General features: G+C 41.0%; 1 protein-coding gene across 15 annotated transcripts in view; it reads left to right on the forward strand.

Annotated features, from left to right (window-relative positions):
* Positions 1 to 22,858, forward strand: part of OSBPL6 (oxysterol binding protein like 6) — a 210,711-nt gene that overhangs the window by 132,407 nt on the left and 55,446 nt on the right. For all 15 annotated transcript variants that reach the window (XM_040475495.1, XM_040475494.1, XM_040475491.1 and 12 more), the window contains 6 exons: positions 7,480 to 7,572; positions 13,467 to 13,589; positions 16,159 to 16,212; positions 17,511 to 17,624; positions 17,741 to 17,911; positions 20,972 to 21,104. In XM_040475495.1, the coding sequence (XP_040331429.1) occupies positions 7,480 to 7,572; positions 13,467 to 13,589; positions 16,159 to 16,212; positions 17,511 to 17,624; positions 17,741 to 17,911; positions 20,972 to 21,104 (688 nt within the window). The remainder of the gene's footprint in view (positions 1 to 7,479; positions 7,573 to 13,466; positions 13,590 to 16,158; positions 16,213 to 17,510; positions 17,625 to 17,740; positions 17,912 to 20,971; positions 21,105 to 22,858) is intronic.

The following is a 22,858-nucleotide window of genomic DNA, read 5'->3' on the forward strand; positions in this document are numbered from 1 at the left end:
TTTTTTTTTTTTTTTTTTTTTTTTACTTTTATTGCTAACAAAATCACGTGAGTGATTGTCCTACTAAAATCCTTTGTCTGTTCTGGGCCATTTGAATAGCCTTTTAGAAAATTACAAATTACCTTGACTTTAGTGTTCTTTTCCAGTCACACATAAGTGCTCTCCTGCCTTTTATATTAACTCTTCATGTTCCGGAGCCTTTGCTCTTGAAGTGACCTAGTACTTGTCTCCATTATTCACCATTTATTTACAATTGCTGAATGGTCATAGTTGCTGGGGTTTTCGGTGATCTTATTAATGTGTTTGTGAGTATTAGAGTACAGGGGAGTAGCAAACCCGCTCCTAGAAGCAGTAAGTTCTGCTTCTAGTGCTACTTGAAGGCAATCATGGGAATTAAAAAGCTGTTTATTCACATGCCTTTTGCCACTTCATAGTCAAGATTGCTGAAATGCTCTCGGCTATAAATGGGCCACTTGATGGGTCCTGATGGCATTTCTTACAATGCAGTGTTTCCAACAATAGGCCACTTCAATGTGGGGCCAAAGCTGTTGGTTCTTAGGAAGTTTTCATGTTTGTACACACACAGAGTCAAGACTGTGGTGGCTGCTACTGCTCCCTTTAGGGTTTTCCAGGTGTGCTGTGTGGAATTTTTCCAGCCACTGTTTCTAAAATTTTCTTTCATTCATTTCAGTGGCGCTTATGTAGAGATTTATTATTAATGCAATTCTTCCATCTTTCAGTGAGAGTAAGACAATTGCTACTATAAAGAAAGTAGTAGGATTACTACATATTCAGTCATGGCCTTATGGCTTTCATGATTTTAATATTTTATGCTATTCCAATAATAATATTTCCTTGAAGGGAGTTATTAAGAAGACAGCGACAAGTCCATATGCCTCTTCTGCTGCGCCATTCAGGGGGGTGCAGGGTGGGCATTGCCATTCAGGGGGTGCAAGGTGGGCATCACCATTCAGGAGGGTGCAGGGTGGGCATCACCATTCAGGAGGGAGCAGGGTCGGCATCTCCATTCAGGGGGTGCGGGGTCGCATAGCCATTCACAAGGTTCAGGGTCGGCATCACCGTTCGGGGTGGTGTGGGGTCAGCATCCATCTGCTGCTCTTTGTCCTGCTAGCAGGTGTTTAGGGCATCTGTGTCCACTCATTCTGTCAGCTTCCTCAGTAAGTTCTGATGCTCTGTTCGCAAAGTAGTGCCGACTTTGGTTACTAGGTTGACCAGGTAACATGATGATCATGTCAAGTATGGATTCTTCATTTTCACTTAAAAATATATGTTTATTTTGAGAGACAAAGATAGAGAGTGAGCAGAGGAGGGGCAGAGAGAGGGGAGAGAGAGAATCCCAAACAGGCTCTGCACTGTCAGCACAGAGCCCGACCAGGGCTCGATCTCACAAAAGATGAGATCATGACCTGAATCAAAACCAAGGATTGGATGCTTAACCAACTGAGCCACCCAGGTGTCCCTGGATTCTTTATTTTCAGATGTCACACCCCAGCAGGGTGTTTGGACACATCCTTCTATGGCAATAAAATCGCACAGAATTCCTAAACGTTTATTCTTACAGCATTACCACCGGGATGTTAGCTACCATTTATTAAATGCCCATGGTGTGCAAGGCCCTGGGCAGCACTGTGCATACACTGGGTGCCAGCTCTGTGATTTGCAGTGTCTTCTAAGGTGGATGTTACTATCCCCATTTTATAGATAGAGGACACTGAGGCTGAGAGAGGTTCATGATTTGCCCAAGTCACATGGTAAATAGCAGCATGAGGGTTGGTATGCTCATCTTTGTGACTTCAAAAATTACATTGTTTTCTCTGCATTGGACACTGGATCTCTGAAGGAAAAGCTAGCTGGCTTGCTCTTAGTTCTTGACTTGGAAACACCATAAGGCTGTACCATATTTAAGAGTGCTGCAATCCTGTTCTGTTTTACTCATTTCTGCCTCTCTGCTTCCACAAAAGCCTGTGGTAAGAGGATGGCTTTTGATGTGTTCAGTTAGTCTTGAGGGAATACACTGCTTGAAATTACTATTGTTTCTGCCGTTTACCGTCAGCTTTAATTTCAGTAGAAGGCAGTACTTAAAAGCTCGGACACAGAGTAAAGTCTCCATTCACATTCCAACTCCAACACTTACTGACTCTGTGTCATTAATTTAACCCCTCTGTGCCTCTCCCTGTTCAATCGGCCATAAAATAAATGTCATAGTCATTACTCAAAGGCTTTTTGTGGAAATGGAATGAAATAATCCATGTAAAACCTGGAGACAGGGATATAGAGAACACCAAATATTAACTGTCTCCACCATCGTTGTCATCAGCACTATCACATGAAGGTTACGAGCATCACTGAAATAGTGTTGCTGTGTTAGAATTCAGTGTCACTAGAAGAGACACATGCCTAGCAACCAAAAGCTTGAAGGAGAAAATCCTTTAGAGGTTTAGAAATTATTTTCGGTATTTTTCTTTGAAAATATTTTATATAGTTGATGATTATAAAAATAGCTTAGAGGGGCGCCTGGGTGGCTCAGTCGGTTAAGTGGCCGACTTCGGCTCAGGTCATGATCTCGCGGTCAGTGAGTTCAAGCCCCGTGTTGGGCTCTGTGCTGACAGCTCAGAGCCTGGAGCCTGTTTCAGATTCTGTGTCTCCCTCTCTCTGACCCTCCCCCGTTCATGCTTTGTCTCTCTCTGTCTCAAAAATAAATAAACGTTAAAAAAAAAATTAAAAAAAAATAGCTTAGATGGGATCATCGGACAATTTCAGCAGAGTTAACATTTAGAGAGAGGTGGGCCAGTTCTCCTTTTTACTCTGCTAAACTTGTATGAAAAGTGAATCTATACAGAAATTTGTAGCCATGGCCTGAAATAGTTATAGCAGTTCCTATATGTCTTTGAAATGAAATGAGTAAACGGACAGACCCAACAAACCAGGAGAGCTGTTCAGATCTTGTGCACTCTCATGTTAGAGTCACGTTCCCCTCTGCAGGAGTTGCACTGGATGAACTTTTACCAAATTAAAGAGCTGTAGTGGCATGTTTGTCCTGGACTCCTGGCTTTAAGTGAAATATACATCAGTTCTCTTTGAGCAGGAGGAATAACGGTTAGCCAAGTAGTACTTCCCACCTTCTCTGCGTGTGCTAATAAGTTCCCTAGAAAACTGACCTGTAACCAAGCTAGGTTCATCACTATCACAAATGTACCACTCTGGTGGGGAATGCTGACTCTAGGGGAGACAATGCCTATGTAGTATATGGGCCAGCGGTATAAGGGAAATCTCTGTACCTTTCTCTCAGTTTTGCTGTGAACTTTTATAAAACTACTCTAAAAAAAGTCTTTAAAAAAAAAAAAAACCCACTGACCTGAAAATTAAGTTGTAATTTTAGGATTTGAAAGGAAACTTGACTTTAAAAGAATAATTAACAGGGCGCCTGGGTGGCTCAGTCAGTTGAGCGTCCGACTTTAGCTCAGGTCGTGATCTCACGGTTCGTGAGTTCGAGCCCCGCATCAGGCTCTGTGCTGATGGCTCGGAGCCTGGAGCCTACTTCAGATTCTATGTCTCCCCCTCTCTCTGCCCCTCCACCGCTCACACTCTGACTCTGTCTCTCAAAAATAAATAAACATTAAAAAAATTTTTTTTAATAAATAAAATAAAATATGGGGCGCCTGGGTGGCGCAGTCGGTTAAGCGTCCGACTTCAGCCAGGTCACGATCTCGCGGTCCGTGAGTTCGAGCCCCGCGTCAGGCTCTGGGCTGATGGCTCAGAGCCTGGAGCCTGTTTCCGATTCTGTGGCTCCCTCTCTCTCTGCCCCTCCCCCGTTCATGCTCTGTCTCTCTCTGTCCCAAAAATAAATAAATGTTGAAAAAAAAAATTTTTTTTTAAATAAAAATAAATAAATAAATAAAACTAATGAAGACCTCAAAGAGAGTTGTGTATATGTGGATTATGTCTGTCTGTATTTACTGTATTAGAAATTAAAGTGTATAAAAAATTTAATATTTCTTAATATATTTATCTTTAATTAAAAAAAATTTTTTTTAAACGTTTATTTATTTTTGAGACAGAGAGAGACAGAGCATGAACGGGGGAGGGTCAGAGAGAGGGAGACACAGAATCTGAAACAGGCTCCAGACTCTGAGCTGTCAGCACAGAGCCCGACGCGGGGCTCGAACTCACGGACCGCGAGATCATGACCTGAGCCAAAGTCAGCGGCTTAACTGACTGAGCCACCCAGGCGCCCCTTAATATATTTAAAAATAAAATAGACTCACCAGATGCTAGCCTAAATAACATTTTTTATTTTAAAGAAGTATTACCGGGGCACCTGGGTGGCCCAGTCAGTTAAGCATCTGACTTCAGCTCAGGTCATGATCTTACAGCTCGTGGATTCAAGCCCCATGTCGGACTCTGTGCTGACAGCTCAGAGCCTGGAGCCTGCTTCGTATTCTGTGTCTTCCTCTCTCTCTGCCCCTCCCCCACTCAGACTCTGTCTCTCTCTCTCAAAAATAAGTAAACATCAAAAAAAAATTTTTTAACAATATTACCAAAATTAATTTTAGTGAAAATTATAATGTTTTACATTTTTGTAAAAAAAATTTCTGATGTTTGTAGAAAACAACTAGATTCTCAGTCGGCTTCTGTTTAATATGTTATAATACCACATGTTATGTATCCTCCAAAAACCTCCACTGTACATTAATGAGGGAATGAGAATTAAAAAGGCAAGTAACTTCTTGGCTTTATTATAAAAGGAGTTTTCACCTCTCAGACCCCCTGAAAGAGCCTTAGGGACTCCCAGGTTCATGGACTACCTTTTGATAAATCACTGCTCCAGAAGCTAAGGGGTAAAGTGATGAGCAGCAAAGGAATGGGAGGTTTGACCTTTTCTGTATTTCTCTGTTGTGTTTGAATCTTTTGTAATGAGCGTATATTAGTTTTGTCATTTTAAAACATAAAAATAAAATGAAAGTTGGGAGAGGGACATTACCTCCCAGAAGAAGGTAATAACATTCTTGGGGTTGTTTTGTTTTGTTTTGTTTTGGCGGGGGGCGGGGGGCGGGGAAAGGACAGGGAGAGAGAGGATCCCAAGCAGGCTCCATGATCAGTGCTGAGCACAATGTGGGGCTCAATCCCATGACCCTGAGATCATGACCTGAGCTGAAATCAAGAGTCAGATGCTCAACCAGCTGAGTCACCCAAGCGCCCCATAACATTCTTGTTTCAACAGCAACAAAATTCTCATTTTAGTTTCTAATTATATGCTCTCAGAATACATCTAAAATTTAAATTTAGCTGATATGTTTTGAATAGGATCCTATCCAAAATATCAATATGCAAGTCCTGAGTCTTTTGCTCCCTTTTTGTCTAAGATCTGAACACACACCACCAGCTTTTCACTCCATAAGATGCCTTTGCTTTTGACTATCTCACAAAAGGCACTGACACAAATATGGATGCTGAGCTACATTCATCATTTTTCTCTGCTCATTCAGATAAATCCAAAAATGGGAAGAACAGAGTCCCAGCTAATGCTTAGATTGTCCTTGGACACTATAGGTGTCAGGTTAGGAATTCTTGCTGCCCAACTTTATATTTGGCCCCAAAATATCTGTTCTTTTCTCATTTCTTATATTTCCTCAAAATTGGAGAAATGGGGAACAGTTTATAAACTTTTCACTGTAATTATTCTTTGTTTTTTTTTTAAATTTTTAATATTTATTTATTTTTGACAGACAGAGCATGGGTGGGGGAGGGGCAGAGAGGGAAGGAGACAGAGAATCTGAAGCAGGCTCCATACTCTGAGCTGTCAGCACAGAGCCCCAGGTGGGGCTCGAACCCATGAACCATGAAATCATGACGCTTAACAGACTGAGCCACCCAGGTACCCCAATTATTCTCTAATAAATGATTTTAAAAATGCATTTGGGGAGGATTTCAAAATCTGTAATCAGACACTTTATTCTCAAGGTAATAGAAATAAACAAAAGCTTGGAAGCTTACCAAGAAATTAGAATAATTTGGCTCAGGTTGGAGTGTAATTTTTTCTTGAAAAAGCAAATATTAACCTAAAAATTTTCCAGTGAGATAACAAAAAACAGAGGCCTCAATAAGTAAATAAAATACTGACCTCATTTATTGAAACAGTGAAATGTTCCCACTAGAATAAAAAAGTTACTTTTCATTTTCAGCCTACACCTAAATATTAATTCCATTGAGTTATTTCTTTGATGTCTTTCACGTTTATTCCCCCATAGAAAATACTTTTTCCCAAATACACAAGTTATATCTACTTATTGCATTAAAAAATAAGAAAAAATTAAAAATACCTATAATTCTATCCCCTTTATGCAGCTGCTGTGAACATTAGGGAACATGTTTTGATTATATGTATAGTATCATATTCTACATACTCTTGATAGCCTGATTTTTCAGTTGACAGAACATCAGGGGTATTTTTTCCATATCAGTAGATACAGATCCACATTGTCATTTTCGATCACTGCATGGAGTTGCCTTATAAGTCTCATATGTGTTAGATGTTTTTTACTATAGTAAAATAATAGTAAGCTGTCTGTCCTTATATCTTTGTATAGCAAATCTGATTCCTTCAGGGTAAAGATTTAGCTATGGGATTGCTAGGTCAATGAGGCATGTTCTTTTTCCAAAGAGTTTTTTGTTTGTTTTTTTTTTTAAATAAAACGGCTCCTCTTTAGAAAGATCACACCCGATTTATACTCCCTTTCTCCCATCTGATCTATTCTTGAATCTAATGGTTTTAAAAAAAAATCATTATTTGGTTTTCATTTCTTTGAATACTTCTGAGGTTGAGGTTGAACATCTTTTCAAATGTCCTGCATGAGTTGCCTGTTAATGTTCTTTGCTATTTTTCTGTTGGAAAGTCACTGATCTGTGAGTCCTTTTTGTAGTCTATAACACACATCTACTGTTTTGTATTTGATGAATCATTTTCTTCTCTGCTCATTTAAGAATTTTTGTAAGATACTATGATTACAATGATTTCATAAGGATTATAAGAAACTCTAGAGACTAAGTGGTATTAAGCCTCTGGGATTTTTGATGTAGACCTTCCCTTTTGTCTGTTGCCCTCAGAGAGAGGTAAGCAGATACTTTTATGTAAGGCTAATTGTCTAAGTGGTGAATATACATTCTCGTAAAGTAATAAATATGTTGAGGCATGCTCTGTGGTTTTTTAAATGTGTGCCATCTCTGACTTTTTCTCGAAGACAAACCAGCTGTTGTAGAGCATATCTGGAAGAGGAGAAAACAAAATCCCGTGCTGGCATTTTTCTGACTGTTGCTGCTGCCTTTGGTCTCCTCAGGAACTTGCCATCGTTACCATGGCTCACTGTGTTTACTGTAGTTCACTGTGTGACCTCGCCCCCGTGTCCATCCATGTGAAAAATGGGCTGTCTCACCCTGGGATGTATTTCCATTTATTTTCAGAGTATCCACGTCTTGGAGAGGACTGCTTCCTCCAGCACCGAACCCTCTGTAAGTCGGCAGTTGCTAGAACCGGAGCCTGTCCCCCTCTCCAAGGTCAGTGGTGGAATGTGGTGCTTTCTCAGACGGCTTGATGCCTGCTGTGGGCCAGCTGGATCGTAAACAGCCCTTACACCTGACTCCCCTGAGGTAGCTGTGATACCTGTTGCAGCACTGTGCTACCACGTCTTTCTGCCTCCAGCATGTAAGGTTTCTCTGCCCTGTGTAAGGGAGGAATAGATGAAAGTATATTTTGCTGCAATTTGCAAGGTTACAAAGATCCAAAATACTCTGGAGTTTAAAGGAAGAGAAAGTATTATCGTTCCTCTGTTGGAGACATGAGCAGATATTTCTATGCCAAGCTAATAGGAAGAAAAAAATCACTGGGTCCAACAGAAAAAAAATAAAAATAAAAAATAACACCACCACCACCAGCAACACCACCTGTTACCATCATGGCCCCTGCACTGTGCACCAGGCATTGTGCCAGGTGCTTAAATATATTATCCCATTTAATATAACCCTTGCAAACAGCTCCATGCAGTGGAGGTATTTATTACATTTACAAATATGGAAACCAAGAATTAGTATCTTGCTCAACGTCTGAAAAAGCAAGCAGAAAGTAGAAAAAGTAGCAGAGCAGGGATTCAGACTTAGACCATTTCAGTGCTAGGCCACCTGCAGATAAAATAGTACCTACCTGAGGGGCTGTTGGACGTGAGGGTTCCAGCCTTCTCCTTATATCTGGCCTGCCTTGCAGTGAGCTCTTGGAAGAACACTGCAGATTATTAAGAGCTCTTCCATTTAATGGAAGCCAGCATTCCCTCCCTTCAGCCTTGTCTTTCATGGACTAGGGAAACATCTAAATTTATTTATGTCTAAAATACAAAATCCTAAAGAAAAGCTGGGGAGATGCCATCCTGCTCACCCCTACCTCTTGCTCGACTCCTGTGATCTTCAGTGGGCTGCCTGTCTTGTGGAGAAACTCAGCAAATAGACTGCATGGGGATTTTGAGTTCAGATATAAAAATAGCACTTTATTTCCCCCAAACGACTTTGAAATATGTTGAACTGATTCTTCTTTGCTTTCCCTGTGTTAAACAGAATCCTTTAAGGAAAGAACACTTTCCTACCCTAGTGGTATGGAAAATATGTGCTTGTACTCTTCATATTTAGAAGATATTACAAGCTATGAAGTTTGTGTTATTGGACAGGAGTAGACTGCTAATCTAAGGAAAGGGGGTTACTAAACTTAAAAAATAATTTAGAGAGAAATAGAAAGTAATCTGATTTCTATTTGAATGGCAAACAGAGAATGGTGACTTGGTAAATACAACTGGTAATCTCTTTGAAAATATCAGCTCTCTCTTACAGGCAGCTAACAGAGAGAGAGAATAAATAAATCCTGGGGCCATGGGAATGGCAGCTAACATTTATTGGGTGTCTACTTTGTCTCAGACATTGGATCAGTACATATAGTCTCTCACATAATCAGCCTACTGGATGAGGTGACTATTGACGTTCTTCTCATTTTACTGATGAGGAAACTGAGACTTGGCGCCTAAGTAAGCTAGTTGTCCAGAGTCAGATAGGTGGTGTGTGACAGAGACCAGGATGGTGAGAGATACACAGTGAAAAGAGAATGACACACAGAAATGACAAGGAGAATTGCTGGGCTGAAAACCACAAATAAGGAAGAACTTCCTGGTCGGTGAACATGGGGAGGCACTGGAGGATTGGCACCCCTGCAGAGGGCATGGAACTTCCTCACCCTTTCCCCGTACCTTGTCCTCTGAGTCCCTTCCACCTGGCTGTTCCTGAGTTGTATCCTTTTACAATAAACTGGCGATCTAGTAAGTATAATAATTAATAATAATAATAATAAGCAAACACACACAAGACTTGCTTGGGTCCTTCGTCCCCCACCAACTGCATCTCGAACCTCCATGGCATCTCACTTTACACTCCAGCTACATCCACCTGCACACAGTTCCCTGCACTGGCCATGCTCTTTCTCTCCTCCACTGCTGCATGTCTGCTCCTTCTGGAGTGCCCCTAGCTGAAAGCCCTACTCTTCTAAGTCAGGCCCACAGGAATCCTTCTTCAGATGCTGTTTATCACCTCCCTACCCCAATGCACCCTCCGCCCCAGCCTGTCCCTGCACTTACCACATCTGTTACTTTATTTTACATCCTTTCTTACATCGGGTCCTCTAGAAGGAAGACCTGAGACTGGGCTTAGGGTGTTTGTGGCTCATTATGGGAGGGCCCTCAGGAGAAAGGGTAAGAGAAGAGGTTAGGACAGTGCGGTGCTGGCAAGAAGTGGTTTTGGCCGGAGTCTACCTTCAGCCCGACTCCACGGTGAGCCCTGGGCATGAATTGTATCACAGTGTTGCTGTCATTCTGAGGCAGGGATTTTTGTTCCGTCAGCTGTTGGTATTCTTGTGTCCTTCAGCAGTTGAGAGTCTTGAGGGAAGGAGATGCTGAGGTGTAGATGCCCCAGCCATGGAGGAGGGAGATTCATGCCCAGGCTCTATGGCCCCAGCTTCAGTAAAAGGCAGTTCACGGTAGAAGGAGGGAGCCTCTACCGCTGGGGCGTGGATCCACTGGGCTCTTACAGGCATCTAGATAGGGCACCAACTGTATCCACTTCCCATTACTCTTCCATGCTGTTACCCGCTTGGATCTTGCTGTAGGACTACACTATTGTTGTTGTGTTTTGTATTAATACCACATTGCTCAGGGCCTCATGAAATCAGAGGGTCCCATCCATTCCAGATACCAGAGCATCTCACCATCCCTTTGAGAAGAGATGGACTTCCTGGGCCCTGGTTGACGGTAGAAGAACATTGTTTGAAGTACACATTGTCCTGTCTCAGGATTTGTCGAAATTCTTAGTTTGGTTGATGTAGCACCCCACCCCCATCCCTGACACTCATGCCTCTGGAGTGTACCCTTGAGAAAGGAAGTGTCTCAAATGAACAGATGAGGGCTGTTACTAGGTTACTTTCTGATTTTAGTTGTTGTTATTAGATTAAAAGTATATTTTAAATTTCTGTAATAGCAAAAATGTTTGTGTATCTGACTCAAGTCCCGATATGATCACATAAGGGCTTTTGACTGTTTCCATTACAAGTGTACCTACAAAAATTGGAGACTTTTAAGCAGAAAATTAATATCCATTGAAATTACAAAAACTCCTTCAATTTTCAGAAAGTAATTTTAAGTTCCTTAAGATAGACCTAGTCTACTAAGCATAGAGGTGGGTCCTATTAAAGGCTGAGATGGGCTGTTTTCATTTCTTACACACCTTATTTGTAACATTGTCATCTGCAGTTATAATTGAAATAGGGAGAATGTTGTTTGCTCTGGATTTACCTTTTTGCCTCTTTGTCAGTTGGACAGCTTATTTAACTATAAGAACTGTATTGGGATTCTTTTCAATTTCTTTGGGTTTAATAATATTGAATCAGAGCAAATAGAGTTATTTGTTTGGAGCTACTGCATTTATGTTTAAGAAATACATTTTAACCTTTTGTCTTTTCTGTCTTATCCCTTTATTTCCCTCCTCTGTAGTTAAACTAAGAAAAATACTACTGTGATAGAAATCAGTAGCCATTGTGCCACAGGAACAAGCTGGTATTATGGTCTGAGTTTAATTAGAAAAAAAAAATCCAAAAAGCTTATCCAAACACTTATTATTAAATGTTTCCATTTTTACAAGTTATCCAGAGTATTCTTCATCACATGTATATGTATTTACTTACGTATACATGTATACATATATGCCTATACATATGTATATATATATATTCACACACGTACACCATACAGATCATATATGTATATATACACACAGGCCACACATAATGGCCACGCATACATATATAATGTATATATATATATACACCCACATACCACACATCATATATATGTATGTGTACACACACACACACACACACACACACAGAATAGATGAAAGATGAACACTAGCCTTCAAATGAGAACTAGTTGAAAATAAAAATGTTATTCTAGAGATGCTATACATGGATAGGGCTACTAAAAATAGAAATGTCATTAAATACAGCTGATATCTAAGAACAGAGAAAGCTCTAATGAATATATTTATATATATACAGAGAGTTATTCTTTAATTATGTGATTATATCAAACTTTTAGAAATCAGTAAAAATCCATCATTTTTATGAAATTTTTTGTCTACTTTCTTTGGTGAAAGTAGAACCTAGTATCTTCTCTGATGATTGCAACATTATTCCTAAGCAATGCTCACTTGTTGAGGTGCAATTCAGTATTTTATTTTATTTTATTATTATTTTAATGTTTATTTATTTTTGAGAGACAGAGAGACAGAACATGAGCGGGGGGGGGCCGGCGCGGGCAGAGAGAGAGGGAGACAGAGCATCCGAAACAGGCTCCAGGCTCTGAGCTCTGAGGCCCAAGGTGGGGCTCGAACCCACAAACTGCAAGATCAGGACCTGAGCCGAAGTCAGACGCCTAACGGCTGAGCCACCCAGGCACCCTCCAGTTCAGTATTTTAAAATGGGAATACCAGAGCACCCCAGTGCTCTGAGGCACTGGAGCAGGTTACACTGAGAGATTGTGCTTCCCTGCCCCGGGGGCAGGATCATAGCAGTTGTGAATAGGATGTGATGTTTGCTCCTGCCTCTACTGCTTGCTTTGTGACCCATGCCTGAGATCTTGAATGGGAGTGTTTGCCAGGTCAGCGGTTACTTCAGGGTGGCGTAGGCCCGTAGGAACCGCCCGGTCCAGGGATTTGAAAACCCAGGATGTCGCTAAGGGTTGGGTATCTAACACGGAAGCAGGCCTGAGGGGGGCCGTGACGAACTGAACATGTCTGGACACCCATCCCTCAGGGCAGACCCAGTGCTGCCAGATCTGATAGACTTTAGCAAAACACTCAAAATTCAGATTTTTTATACCTGAAACCGTCTGACTTTTAAATGTTGACAGCTCATTAAAAAATTTAGACATCAGGGGCGCCTGGGTGGCGCAGTCGGTTAAGCGTCCGACTTCAGCCAGGTCGCGATCTCGCGGTCCGGGAGTTCGAGCCCCGCGTCAGGCTCTGGGCTGATGGCTCAGAGCCTGGAGCCTGTTTCCGATTCTGTGTCTCCCTCTCTCTCTGCCCCTCCCCCGTTCATGCTCTGTCTCTCTCTGTCCCAAAAATAAATAAATGTTGAAAAAAAAAATTTTTTTTTTAATTTAGACATCATAGACAAGACAAAACGTGTCTTATGAAAGAGGAAACCATGATTTGGCCTGTTTTTAACAGAGTAGGGTGATAGCATAGCCTCTAAAATCCAAGATTTCTGGCTTTCAAGTCTGGTGCTCTTTACATGGGCACCCAAGGGTGAGTGTTTCTCAGGATGTGTGTCTCTGAAAGCATGGACTTCTGAGTGTCCTGTGGCAGGCAGGGCATTTCACGAGCCCTCTGAAATACGTGCAGCCCATAGCACTGCTTTTAGCTGGGTAGGTGATGGACCACTCAGACCACTGCAGCCTTTCCATTTTATACAGGAGCCCAGGTCTCCACACTAATTGAACATTTGTCATCAAAACAGCCTTACTTTAAAACGTTAAAGTGCCTTTGTGCCCAGAGATGAACTGTCTGGAAAAATGCATTTTAAATCTTCTGAGTACATGCAATCAAAACTCCATTCTGCTCCAGCCCCCAGCACCCAGCCCCCAACCCGTCTCTGATGGACCTGCATGCATCCAGGTCTACTGGAAACTCATTTTAACTTCACTTATAAGTGCGTCGCTGTGTCTGATGTTAGAATTTGCTTCAGAATGTGGTTCAGACTTCCGGTGTGTCCAGTGTTGTTTCAAAAGCAGCTTCTACTTAAGAGTCTGCTTTGACTGTGTCATCAAACACCGAGAAATACGTGATTTGTTTTTCTTCTTTTCTCTCAGGAAGCTGACAGCTGGGAAATTATAGAAGGGCTGAAAATAGGCCAAACCAATGTCCAGAGACCAGACAAACATGAAGGCTTTATGCTGAAGAAAAGAAAATGGCCTTTAAAAGGCTGGCACAAGGTACCATTTTCATCATATTCATCTCCAGACCTTCGTCGTCAATAGAGAAGATCTTATTTGGTGTCATTAGGTGGGAAACGAAGAGAATGGTTGTATGTGTAAAACTAATTTTCAAAGCCTTTTTTGTTTAACCGTGTGGGCTACAACCCATTATACCCATTTAAGTCTGAAATACATAATATCTGTATGCAGGGAAAAAATATTTTACAGTATATTTAAAATCCAGTTTGTACATGTTGTCTATTCTACTTTTTCATTTAAAAATAATATGAATATAGAAAAATAATAACATGAATGTATGCTTATTAAATATTCTCTGAAATAAGATGTTTTTAAATGCATGCATATGTTCCGTTCCATTGGATGGATTTATGCTATATATCGCACCATTATTGAACCAATTCCCTATTGCTGCACATGTAGGATATATCTAACTTATTTACTATAATGCTGTTGTGATGAACATCCTTATACACAAATTTCCATTTAAGTCCTTGGAATAAAATCCTGGAATTACTGTTACCAGTGCAAACTAAAGATGGAAAATCACAGAAGTCTGTTTACTGCTCTTAAAAGTATGTGATTTATTCCTCTCTCCCCTACCTCTACATCCTTTCTCCATCTTCCAGTTTTAATTATGGAGAAAATATTTTGTACTACACCAATGCAGTTATCTAAGTAACAAGAATTCTGTGAGGCTAAGAAGGAGAAAATTATCCTCCATTTTCAATATAAGGCCTTCAACAGACCACCAGTACCTTCTCTGAAATCACTGGAAGAACAAGTTCATGTACTTGCTGCACCTGCTGATGGATTTCATCTCAGAGCAGATGGATCTATTGGCCCAAATGACTGGCTGGTGACTCTCCAGTGGCCCAAAACAGGGATGTTATGGATTATAGCATCTTTTGCAAACACATTTTTTGCGATTTAAGGGGAAGACTTAAAAATTAACCGACGGCAAATGCCCTACTTCCCAGTCTCTGTGCGTGAAATAAAAATAGCTCAAAGAGGCTTCTAATGTTCCTTTCAGAAGCCTTCTCAGTCTCCCCTGAACCCATAATATTATCCCAATACCAAAATTTCTGTCCACCCTTGTTCTTCCTTGGATTTTGGCCAGCTGGCCATACTGCTTCCTAGAATCACCTTTTGCTTTTCATTCTGGCTTCACCACTTTGCAATTCCTCGAATCACTGGCCTTGCTAATCTCTTCCCCCATGATCACACAGTAGGTTATACCTGCTAACATTCTTTGATAGGTAGAAATGGAAAAGTAGAGAAAAGAAGTCAGAGAAACCAATGTTACATGAATCACTAACTTTAATTTAGCATTCTCAGGTCCACATCTCAGTGGTTCAACAGCCATTCTTTCTAGGCCATACCTTTGAGCATTTTTCTATATCAGTAGTAGGAGGTTCTCAACTTGGATTGCCTTTTCTCCTGGTCTTTAGCGCCATCAGATATTTAGTCAAGCATCAGCATATGTGATTGCCCGTGTCTTGGGTGATTGAGTAATCAAGTGTTTTTCAGCTGTGGGTATACTTTCTTCTGGTGCTTTCTTATTGCCCCCCCAGTACCTGTGTCAAAAGGGTTTTCATGGCTTTCTGTGAGTTCTGTGCAGAGTATCCCTGGGCTTGACCACCTGCTACCTCAGCAGCTAAGTGGTCCCAAATCACATAAAACCTTCCCAGCAGAGTAATTTTCCAGCCATAGAAAGACTCCTTGCACTTTTAGAGACCATAGGAGGGCACTGGACCCGTTGTTTGAGTGGGTCCTGAGAATTGTTTGTTCCCTTGTGAATTGCCCATGGAAAGGAAACCAGCAGAGTCTTCCTGAGTGTTTGTGGAGCAATAATGGCTAGATTCGTTTGGAGTGGACCAAGAGCTTCTTGAAGGAGACAAAAATTGCCAAAAATCCCCCCCCCCTCTCTCTCTCTCTTTTTTAACCCTGAATGTAATTTAGAAGTATTTTTAATCTCTTTTAGTGAAATGCAAGCATTTTGCTAAGTGGAGATAACAAATATATTGCTAAAGCTCCTTCGTAAATGTTCCAGATAATTTATTACTCCTAGATCTAGTTCACTGGCTTCTGTAACAGACTTGAGCATTTTCAGGAATTTTCCATGGTATCCAGGGAAATGCAGGAGTTTACATCCAGAGTGAACAATTCCCTGTAGAGAAGCTCCTTACAGAATCACTGTGATCTAAACTGAGTTATTCTCATTTCTCACTTTCAAAGACACCCTGATGTGGTTCATTCAAAAGTCTTGGCTGTGGGTCCTGAGACTCCATCCCCCAGGCCCACTCCCTTCAAGGAAAGCATGGCGAGAGATTCGCTCTCCATCAGATTGTGTGTAAAAGAACCCTAGTAAGCTAATAGTATGGAATTCAAGCTCAGATTTCCTTACCATTTAATGTGACTGACTATGGCCAGGTACACTGAATTCATATAAGTTAAAATGATCAAACATACTGATTACTTAGTGCCAAGCAACGTTAGACCCATGCTTGTGAATGTTTTATAGAATTCAAAATGTAGACAGTAACTGGGCGTTGTTTGGTTTTTGCAGCGTTTTTTTGTCCTGGATAATGGCATGTTAAAGTATTCCAAGGCACCACTCGATGTAAGTAGCACACAGGACATGTTTCAAAGATTGTTTTAAAGTGAGTAAACACCACAGTTGTGTAAGCCTTGTGACATAGCTACCAGCTTTGTGCTCTTCTGTGCCTGTAAGATTTAATAAGTTACCCTGCTCACTTCGGCAGCACATATATTAATAAGTTACCAAACTTCCATGTCCCATGGAAGATGTGTTTCATGCTTATGCTCAAGCTAGCATAAAAATCTCAGATGGGAGCATGAAGATTTAATTTAACAATTGTGATGTGTGTTTTTCAAAACAGAAGGTTACACCTAAAAGTGATACACTAATAAAAATCACCCCTTCTGTCTTGGAGAGAAAACCCAAATAGACTTTTTTTTTCTTATGCATCTTTCAATGAACTATGTTTTATGTGCTTTTTTTGAGATTTAAAGCAACCTTTGTTCTTGTCTATATCCTTTTAAAACCTATCTTATGAACTTCATTTGTGTTTCATGCATCCTTTTATCTTGGGAATCCCAACTCAGTAAAATTATTACAAATTATTTTTCTTTAATATAAGAAGTAGTTGTTTGCATGTAAAACGGGAAAATGCCATCCTTCTTATCATTGTGGTGTAGGGGAAATAACAGAAGGCTCAGATTTCAGTTTTGTCCCCGTCTCTTTCACTGAATCATCTGTGTGTCCTTGATCAGACAAAGGCAGCCAAGAGGGAGCCCTGGCTGCTCTGTGCTCTCAGCCTCAGCTGCCTGGTTCTGCCTCAGCAGCTGTCTTCTAGTTGATTACTTGGGGATGTTCTGAGTTGTGGGTCAAAGATTGACCATGGTTATTTTAGGAACCACTAAGCCTATCTTTTTTGGGATATAAGCTTTGCAATCTAGAATTATGAAGATTAGCATTATACATTGTGCTAGAGACAGGACTAAGAAATGAATAGTCTTAGGTGCCTGGCTGGCTCAATTTGAAGGGCATGCAACTCTTGATCTCAGGTCATGAGTTCAAACCCTCGCTGGGTGTAGAGATTACTAAAAACAAATAAACTAAAAAAAAAAAAAAAAAAAAGAAAGAAAAAAGAAAAGAAAAGAAAAATCAATGAATAGTCTTGTTTATTGAAATTGGTGTGAAGAGGTCACAGAAACTTCACCTGTCCTCAGATTAAGGACCTTAACCTCAGAACCTTAACCATTTTTCTTTGTGTAAACAAGGTGTGGTATTCCCTTTCCCAAAGATAAATTAAAGATTACATTAAGCTCATTTCAGTACAGAAACACATCAAATCATATATCCTTCTAGCCTATTTACTAGTCTTCTGACTTCAGATTCAAAAGGGGAAGGTCCATGGAAGCATTGATGTTGGACTCTCGGTCATGTCAATTAAAAAGAAAGCTCGGAGAATAGACCTTGACACAGAAGAGCATATCTACCATTTGAAGGTAAAGTCACTTCTCAATAGTTTTTCTGCCTTTATAAGGGGAATTCACTTGCCTGTGCCAGTGGTAAACAGGAGATTGGTTTCACCATTACCATCTCCTCTTGTTCATTGTTTTAGGTGAAATCCCAGGACTGGTTTGATGCATGGGTCTCCAAATTGCGCCATCATCGATTGTATCGGCAGAATGAAATTGTCAGATCACCAAGAGATGCTAGTTTTCACATATTTCCTTCAACCTCCACAGCTGAATCCTCACCAGCTGCTAATGTTTCTGTTGTGGATGGAAAGGTACGACTCTGTTATATAAAAATCAGCCCAGAAATTGCTTGGAAAATTATGTAGGCACATAACTGAGTGTCATTTGACAAACCAGGAAGAGAAGATTTATTTTGTAAACTAACCCTCAAGACAACAGTGACATTTGGCATCAGAGTTAATCACAAGTATAGGTTAGGTAGAATGTGGATCACCAAGAGAATTAATAGTTACTTTTCCTTTCTATGAATGGACCATATCCTAATTTTATATGGCTTTGTAGGGATATTAGGAAGTAGAGTGAACATTTGGCTAATCAGCCCCTAGAAATTGATATTTTCCTAGGTGGTAATAAGAAGACCACAACGTTTTGAAAATTAAATTTGCTTCTCTACCTTGAATATATTACACGTGTAATATATTGCATACATGACTCAGAGAGATACCATTGAATTTGCCCATGAAGTTAAGGTAAGTTGGCTAAAGAATGTGACTATAATATATGTAGTAGACTATTTGAGTGATTAACCATTGTGTTAAGCATTTGACACTCATCTCTAGTTTTTAATATAGACTAAACTCAGACACAGTAAAAATTTTTTTCAAAGAAATGACATAACCATTAAACAGCTGAGCCAGAATCCAAATCCTCATCTCTGTGTTTCCAAAGTCAGTGCCCTTTCCACTGTACTAAGTACCAGATTAAGGCAGGCTGAAGTTGTTCTTTGGCCTGTATTAAGAGTTCATATTTTTCATGTGGCTGAAAAGCTAGAGGTGTTGCCTGTTAAAAACTGAAGTGAGAACAAGAGACAGGGAGACGGTTGTTTCTGCCTTTGATTCAGTAATTAAGTTTTCTGAACCATAGCCACATTGCAGTGCCCAGGGGTGTTCCAGCTTCCCACTTGGAACCTGATATTGAGAACACAGACATCTGTGAATGAATAACTGGCTGCCATAAAGATTTGGGTTTAAGAACCTTTCAGTGAAGATGCTGCTTTTCTCTGCTTTCTTATTTAGGGATGTATGTAATATATATCCAAGTGTCCTTAGCAAAACGTTGAAAAACCCCATGGAATCTGCGAGATTACTCAAATCAGATTACATGAAATACTGCTGTATTCACTATTTACTATTTTTTAAAAATGTTTTTTATTTATTTTTGAGAGAGAAAGGCAGCGCTCACATGCGTGCCCATGAGTATGAGAGGGGGAGGGGCAGAAAGAGGCGGGGACAGAGGATTTGAAGTGGGCTCTGTGCTCACAGCAGAGAGCCCAGTGTGGGGCTCAGACTCACAAACCATGAGATCATGACCTGAGCCGAAGTCAGATGCTCAACAGACCAACTAAGCCACCTAGGCACCCTCATTATTTACTATTTCAATGGGAGTCACTTAAGTGATTTTTGTTAAATCCCATTAATTATGTTTCACAAGGCTCTTAAACCTTGTTTCATTCTGGTGGTAGCCTTGCCAAGAATTGTTTAACCAACATCTTCCTCCTAGGACCAAGGTATTGGGTTAACCCTCATACTATCCAGTATTGAAGTGAAAAAGAAGGAGGTCAGAGGGTAGGAAGTAGAGCACTTACTGGGTGACCCAACACACAATGACTAAGACAGTCCTCAGGTTTTCCAGGCCCCCTGAGTTCTCACCACAGAATAGAATGAATCCCAGGGTTAGTCCAAACTAAACAAGAATTATATCCCAGATGGATATTAAAAAAATTTTTTTAACGTTTATTTATTTCTGAGACAGAGAGAGACAGGGCATGAGTAGGGGAGGGGCAGAGAGAGAGAGAGGGAGACACAGAATCCGAAGCAGGCTCCAGGCTCTGAGCTGTCAGCACAGAGCCCGACGCGGGGCTCGAACTCACAAACCGTGAGATCATGACCTGAGCCGAAGTCGGTCGCTCAACCGACTGAGCCACCCAGACGCCCCCAGATGGATATTTTAAAAATATGAACATTTAATCCTTTAAGATGCTTCTGCCTGCATCTTTGGCATAGACTATTGATAAAAGATGTAGTATTTTCATCCCTGTGTTAGTTATTAAATAACTTGGGTGATACCCGAGAATGGAGAACTGAAGCCAGTTCTTCTCCACTGTTTGCCTTGGTATAAGAAGCTCTTTAGCTCTGGTTTTCATAGAAGATCTATTGCTGTAGTTACGAATGACACACCTCTAAGATTGAACTTGGTGAAAGATCTCTGTGACACTTAGCAGAACGCAATAAAGAGTGAAGAGAGTTTTTTGTCACTTGGCTTGCATTCTAAGTATCAAATTATGAGAGTCCTGAACGTTAATTGGTATGTGGCCCCGTGTGGGTAATAAATAAGTCTGGGTTTGCTAAATACGTGCATCTTTCACTTCATGATGATTTAGGACAGACACAATCAATTGTAATTGAATATGAAAGTCAGATATGGAGTTTTGACATTGTTTCAGCTTTTTCAAAAGTAAGTTCCTGCTTTTTCAACTAAGTGTTCACTGAACTCACTGCGTTATCTCCTTACTATACTTCCTGCAACTTCATTTCACATAAAATCCCTTTACGGGAAAGTCTATCAGCTGTAGATAATGATAGTTTGCCAATGCTGACTTTTTGTATATTACAGTTTTTAATATGCATTCAAAGCAGTGCGCAGCTGCTGGATGGTGGATAATGCATTTAGGAATCACATGTGGCTGATGAGGCCTTGAGCTGATCATAAGGAAGTAAGAGCTTCTGGAAAGGAAAGGCCTTCACTCATGAATTAGAAGTCCTGTAATAAGGACCCCATGCCCAATACAACTTGCTGAGCAAATTAAATTTTTTGGAAATTTGAGCTGGCAGACCCTTAAGATATGAGATATAACATACATCAGTGTTTTCCACTCCTCATATGGTGGAGATAGCGGCTTAATGAGTGTTATCACTTACGAATTTCGGCTTCACTGAGCATGTACATATTTAGCCCCGAGGCTTCCTCCCTATTTCCAGAGTGCTCTTTCTTCTCTTTTTTGATGTCACTTTGAGGATATCTCAAAAAAATTGTTTGAATCACTTAAATATACTGTTTCTGCTTAACCATCCATTTCCTCTTGTTCATTGTAGGTGCAAGCAAACAGCTTTCCATGGCAGTCCCCTTTACCGTGCAGCAACAGCCTCCCCGCTACCTGCACGACCGGCCAGAGCAAGGTGGCAGCCTGGTTACAGGACTCGGAAGAAATGGACAGGTGTGCAGAAGGTTAGTTCTTGCCCAGGGCAGGCTCTCAGGATAAGCCATGAGAACAGAAACGAAAGAGGTGAACTTGAACTGTGGATGCTGCTCCCTTCCCCCTCCAGCCTCCTTGTTTGCCTCCACCTTTCTAGTTCTTATTTTTCTGCACCAGATCCTTCCCCTTCCCGTGACTCCATCTTCCTACCACCTGTTCATTCTCCTGCACCCTCACAACTACTGAATCTTGTCTCCCCGTTCCCCTGCCTTTCACCCCTTTCCGCTTTGGCCTTGCCACCTCCTTCCTCACCACCAGTCCCCGTCTTTCTTCATTAGCCTCCTACCTGCCCCACCCCACACCCTGGGGGCAATCTCACAGCCCAGTACAGCCCCCGAGGTACCTCCACCCTTGCTCTCCACTGCTGCCAGGTCACTTGTACAGCTTCCTTTGCTGCTTCAACTTGTCCTAGAGCAGGTGTATGTCTCCTGACAACCCGCAATAAGTAGCAAAATTATATGGCATTTCCTAGCCACACTTAACCTGTTTTGGTGTTCCACCATGGGACAGTTATTAACCATTCTGAACATATACACAATTCCCTCACTCTGCCATTGTGGAGCCTCTTAATCTCCAGAAACTTTTCTATTCCCTCGTAATAAGCCTGACTGAGCATTTTGGCCCAAACTGCCACAGACCATTTCCATTCTATGAGATAGTTTTCATTTGACCTAAACTGAGAAAACAAGGATAACATGGCAAGGATTTTATAAAGCTAAATTGATTTAATTTTTAAAAATTATTTTGTGATGATATTGGGCCTAACTTATTTATATTAAATTATTTTCTCTTATGGAATTATGGTGAAAGTAGATGTTGGATTATTTTCTTATGTCCTCATTTAGAAAAACTGAAGTTTGGCAATTCATGTTGATCCCAACCCCCAAAAGTATATATATATTTTTTTGTTCTCTGTATGTGTGAACTCAAAGTCTACAGCATTTTGATTAGCCCTGGACACATCCCATACTCAATCTTTATGTGAAAATATGATTTTACACAGGATGTTATATTCATAAAGCATGTCCAACTGACATTCCATTCAAAGGCTTGTACTTAAATGTATTCACAAAACACACAGATATTCATCTGAGTATGTGGTCTTCAGGTTGGGGAAAGAAGCCAAACTTCACTGTCTTAAAACACTGTAGTCTCGCCTCAGCAGTGGTTCTAGATGTTTCCACCTATCTGCTAACTTCACAGTTTTGTTAACACGCATGGTATTTAACCTGGCTGCCTCCTTTGCCGACAAGATTGACACCATCCACTGGGGCAAAATCCATTCACCTGACCAAAGTGAAGAGACATTGGCTTTGATGCCAGGAAAGCCCCTGGCTGGTGGGGCAAGAGGGATGCGTTTGTCTCTCTGTGTGCTCTAGAATACTCATGGCCCTTCCCTGTGCCTCCTCTCCTGTCTTGGAGTGCTCCTGCTTCTTCCCACCCTGACTACTCTACCTGTGTCTTCTATCCTGCCTCTCTGTTTCCTTCAGGATTTAGTGCAATAACTATCCCTTCTCTGGGAGACAGCCTTATCTTCCATTCACTTCTACTCTCTGTCCATAGACTCCAGCTTCTCTCCGTAATTTGATGTTTGCCCCTTTTGCTCAATGAAAAAGGCATTCTTAGTAGCAAGAGGTCATCTGATATCCACTCTGTTCTCAGACCTCATCTCTGACCTGCCCTGTAGGACCTCCTCTGTGAGAACTTCTCCCTGAGACCCCATGAA

Source organism: Herpailurus yagouaroundi, unplaced genomic scaffold (genome assembly GCF_014898765.1).
Source record: "Herpailurus yagouaroundi ecotype Mexico unplaced genomic scaffold, PumYag 140, whole genome shotgun sequence".
Lineage (NCBI taxonomy): Eukaryota > Metazoa > Chordata > Mammalia > Carnivora > Felidae > Herpailurus > Herpailurus yagouaroundi.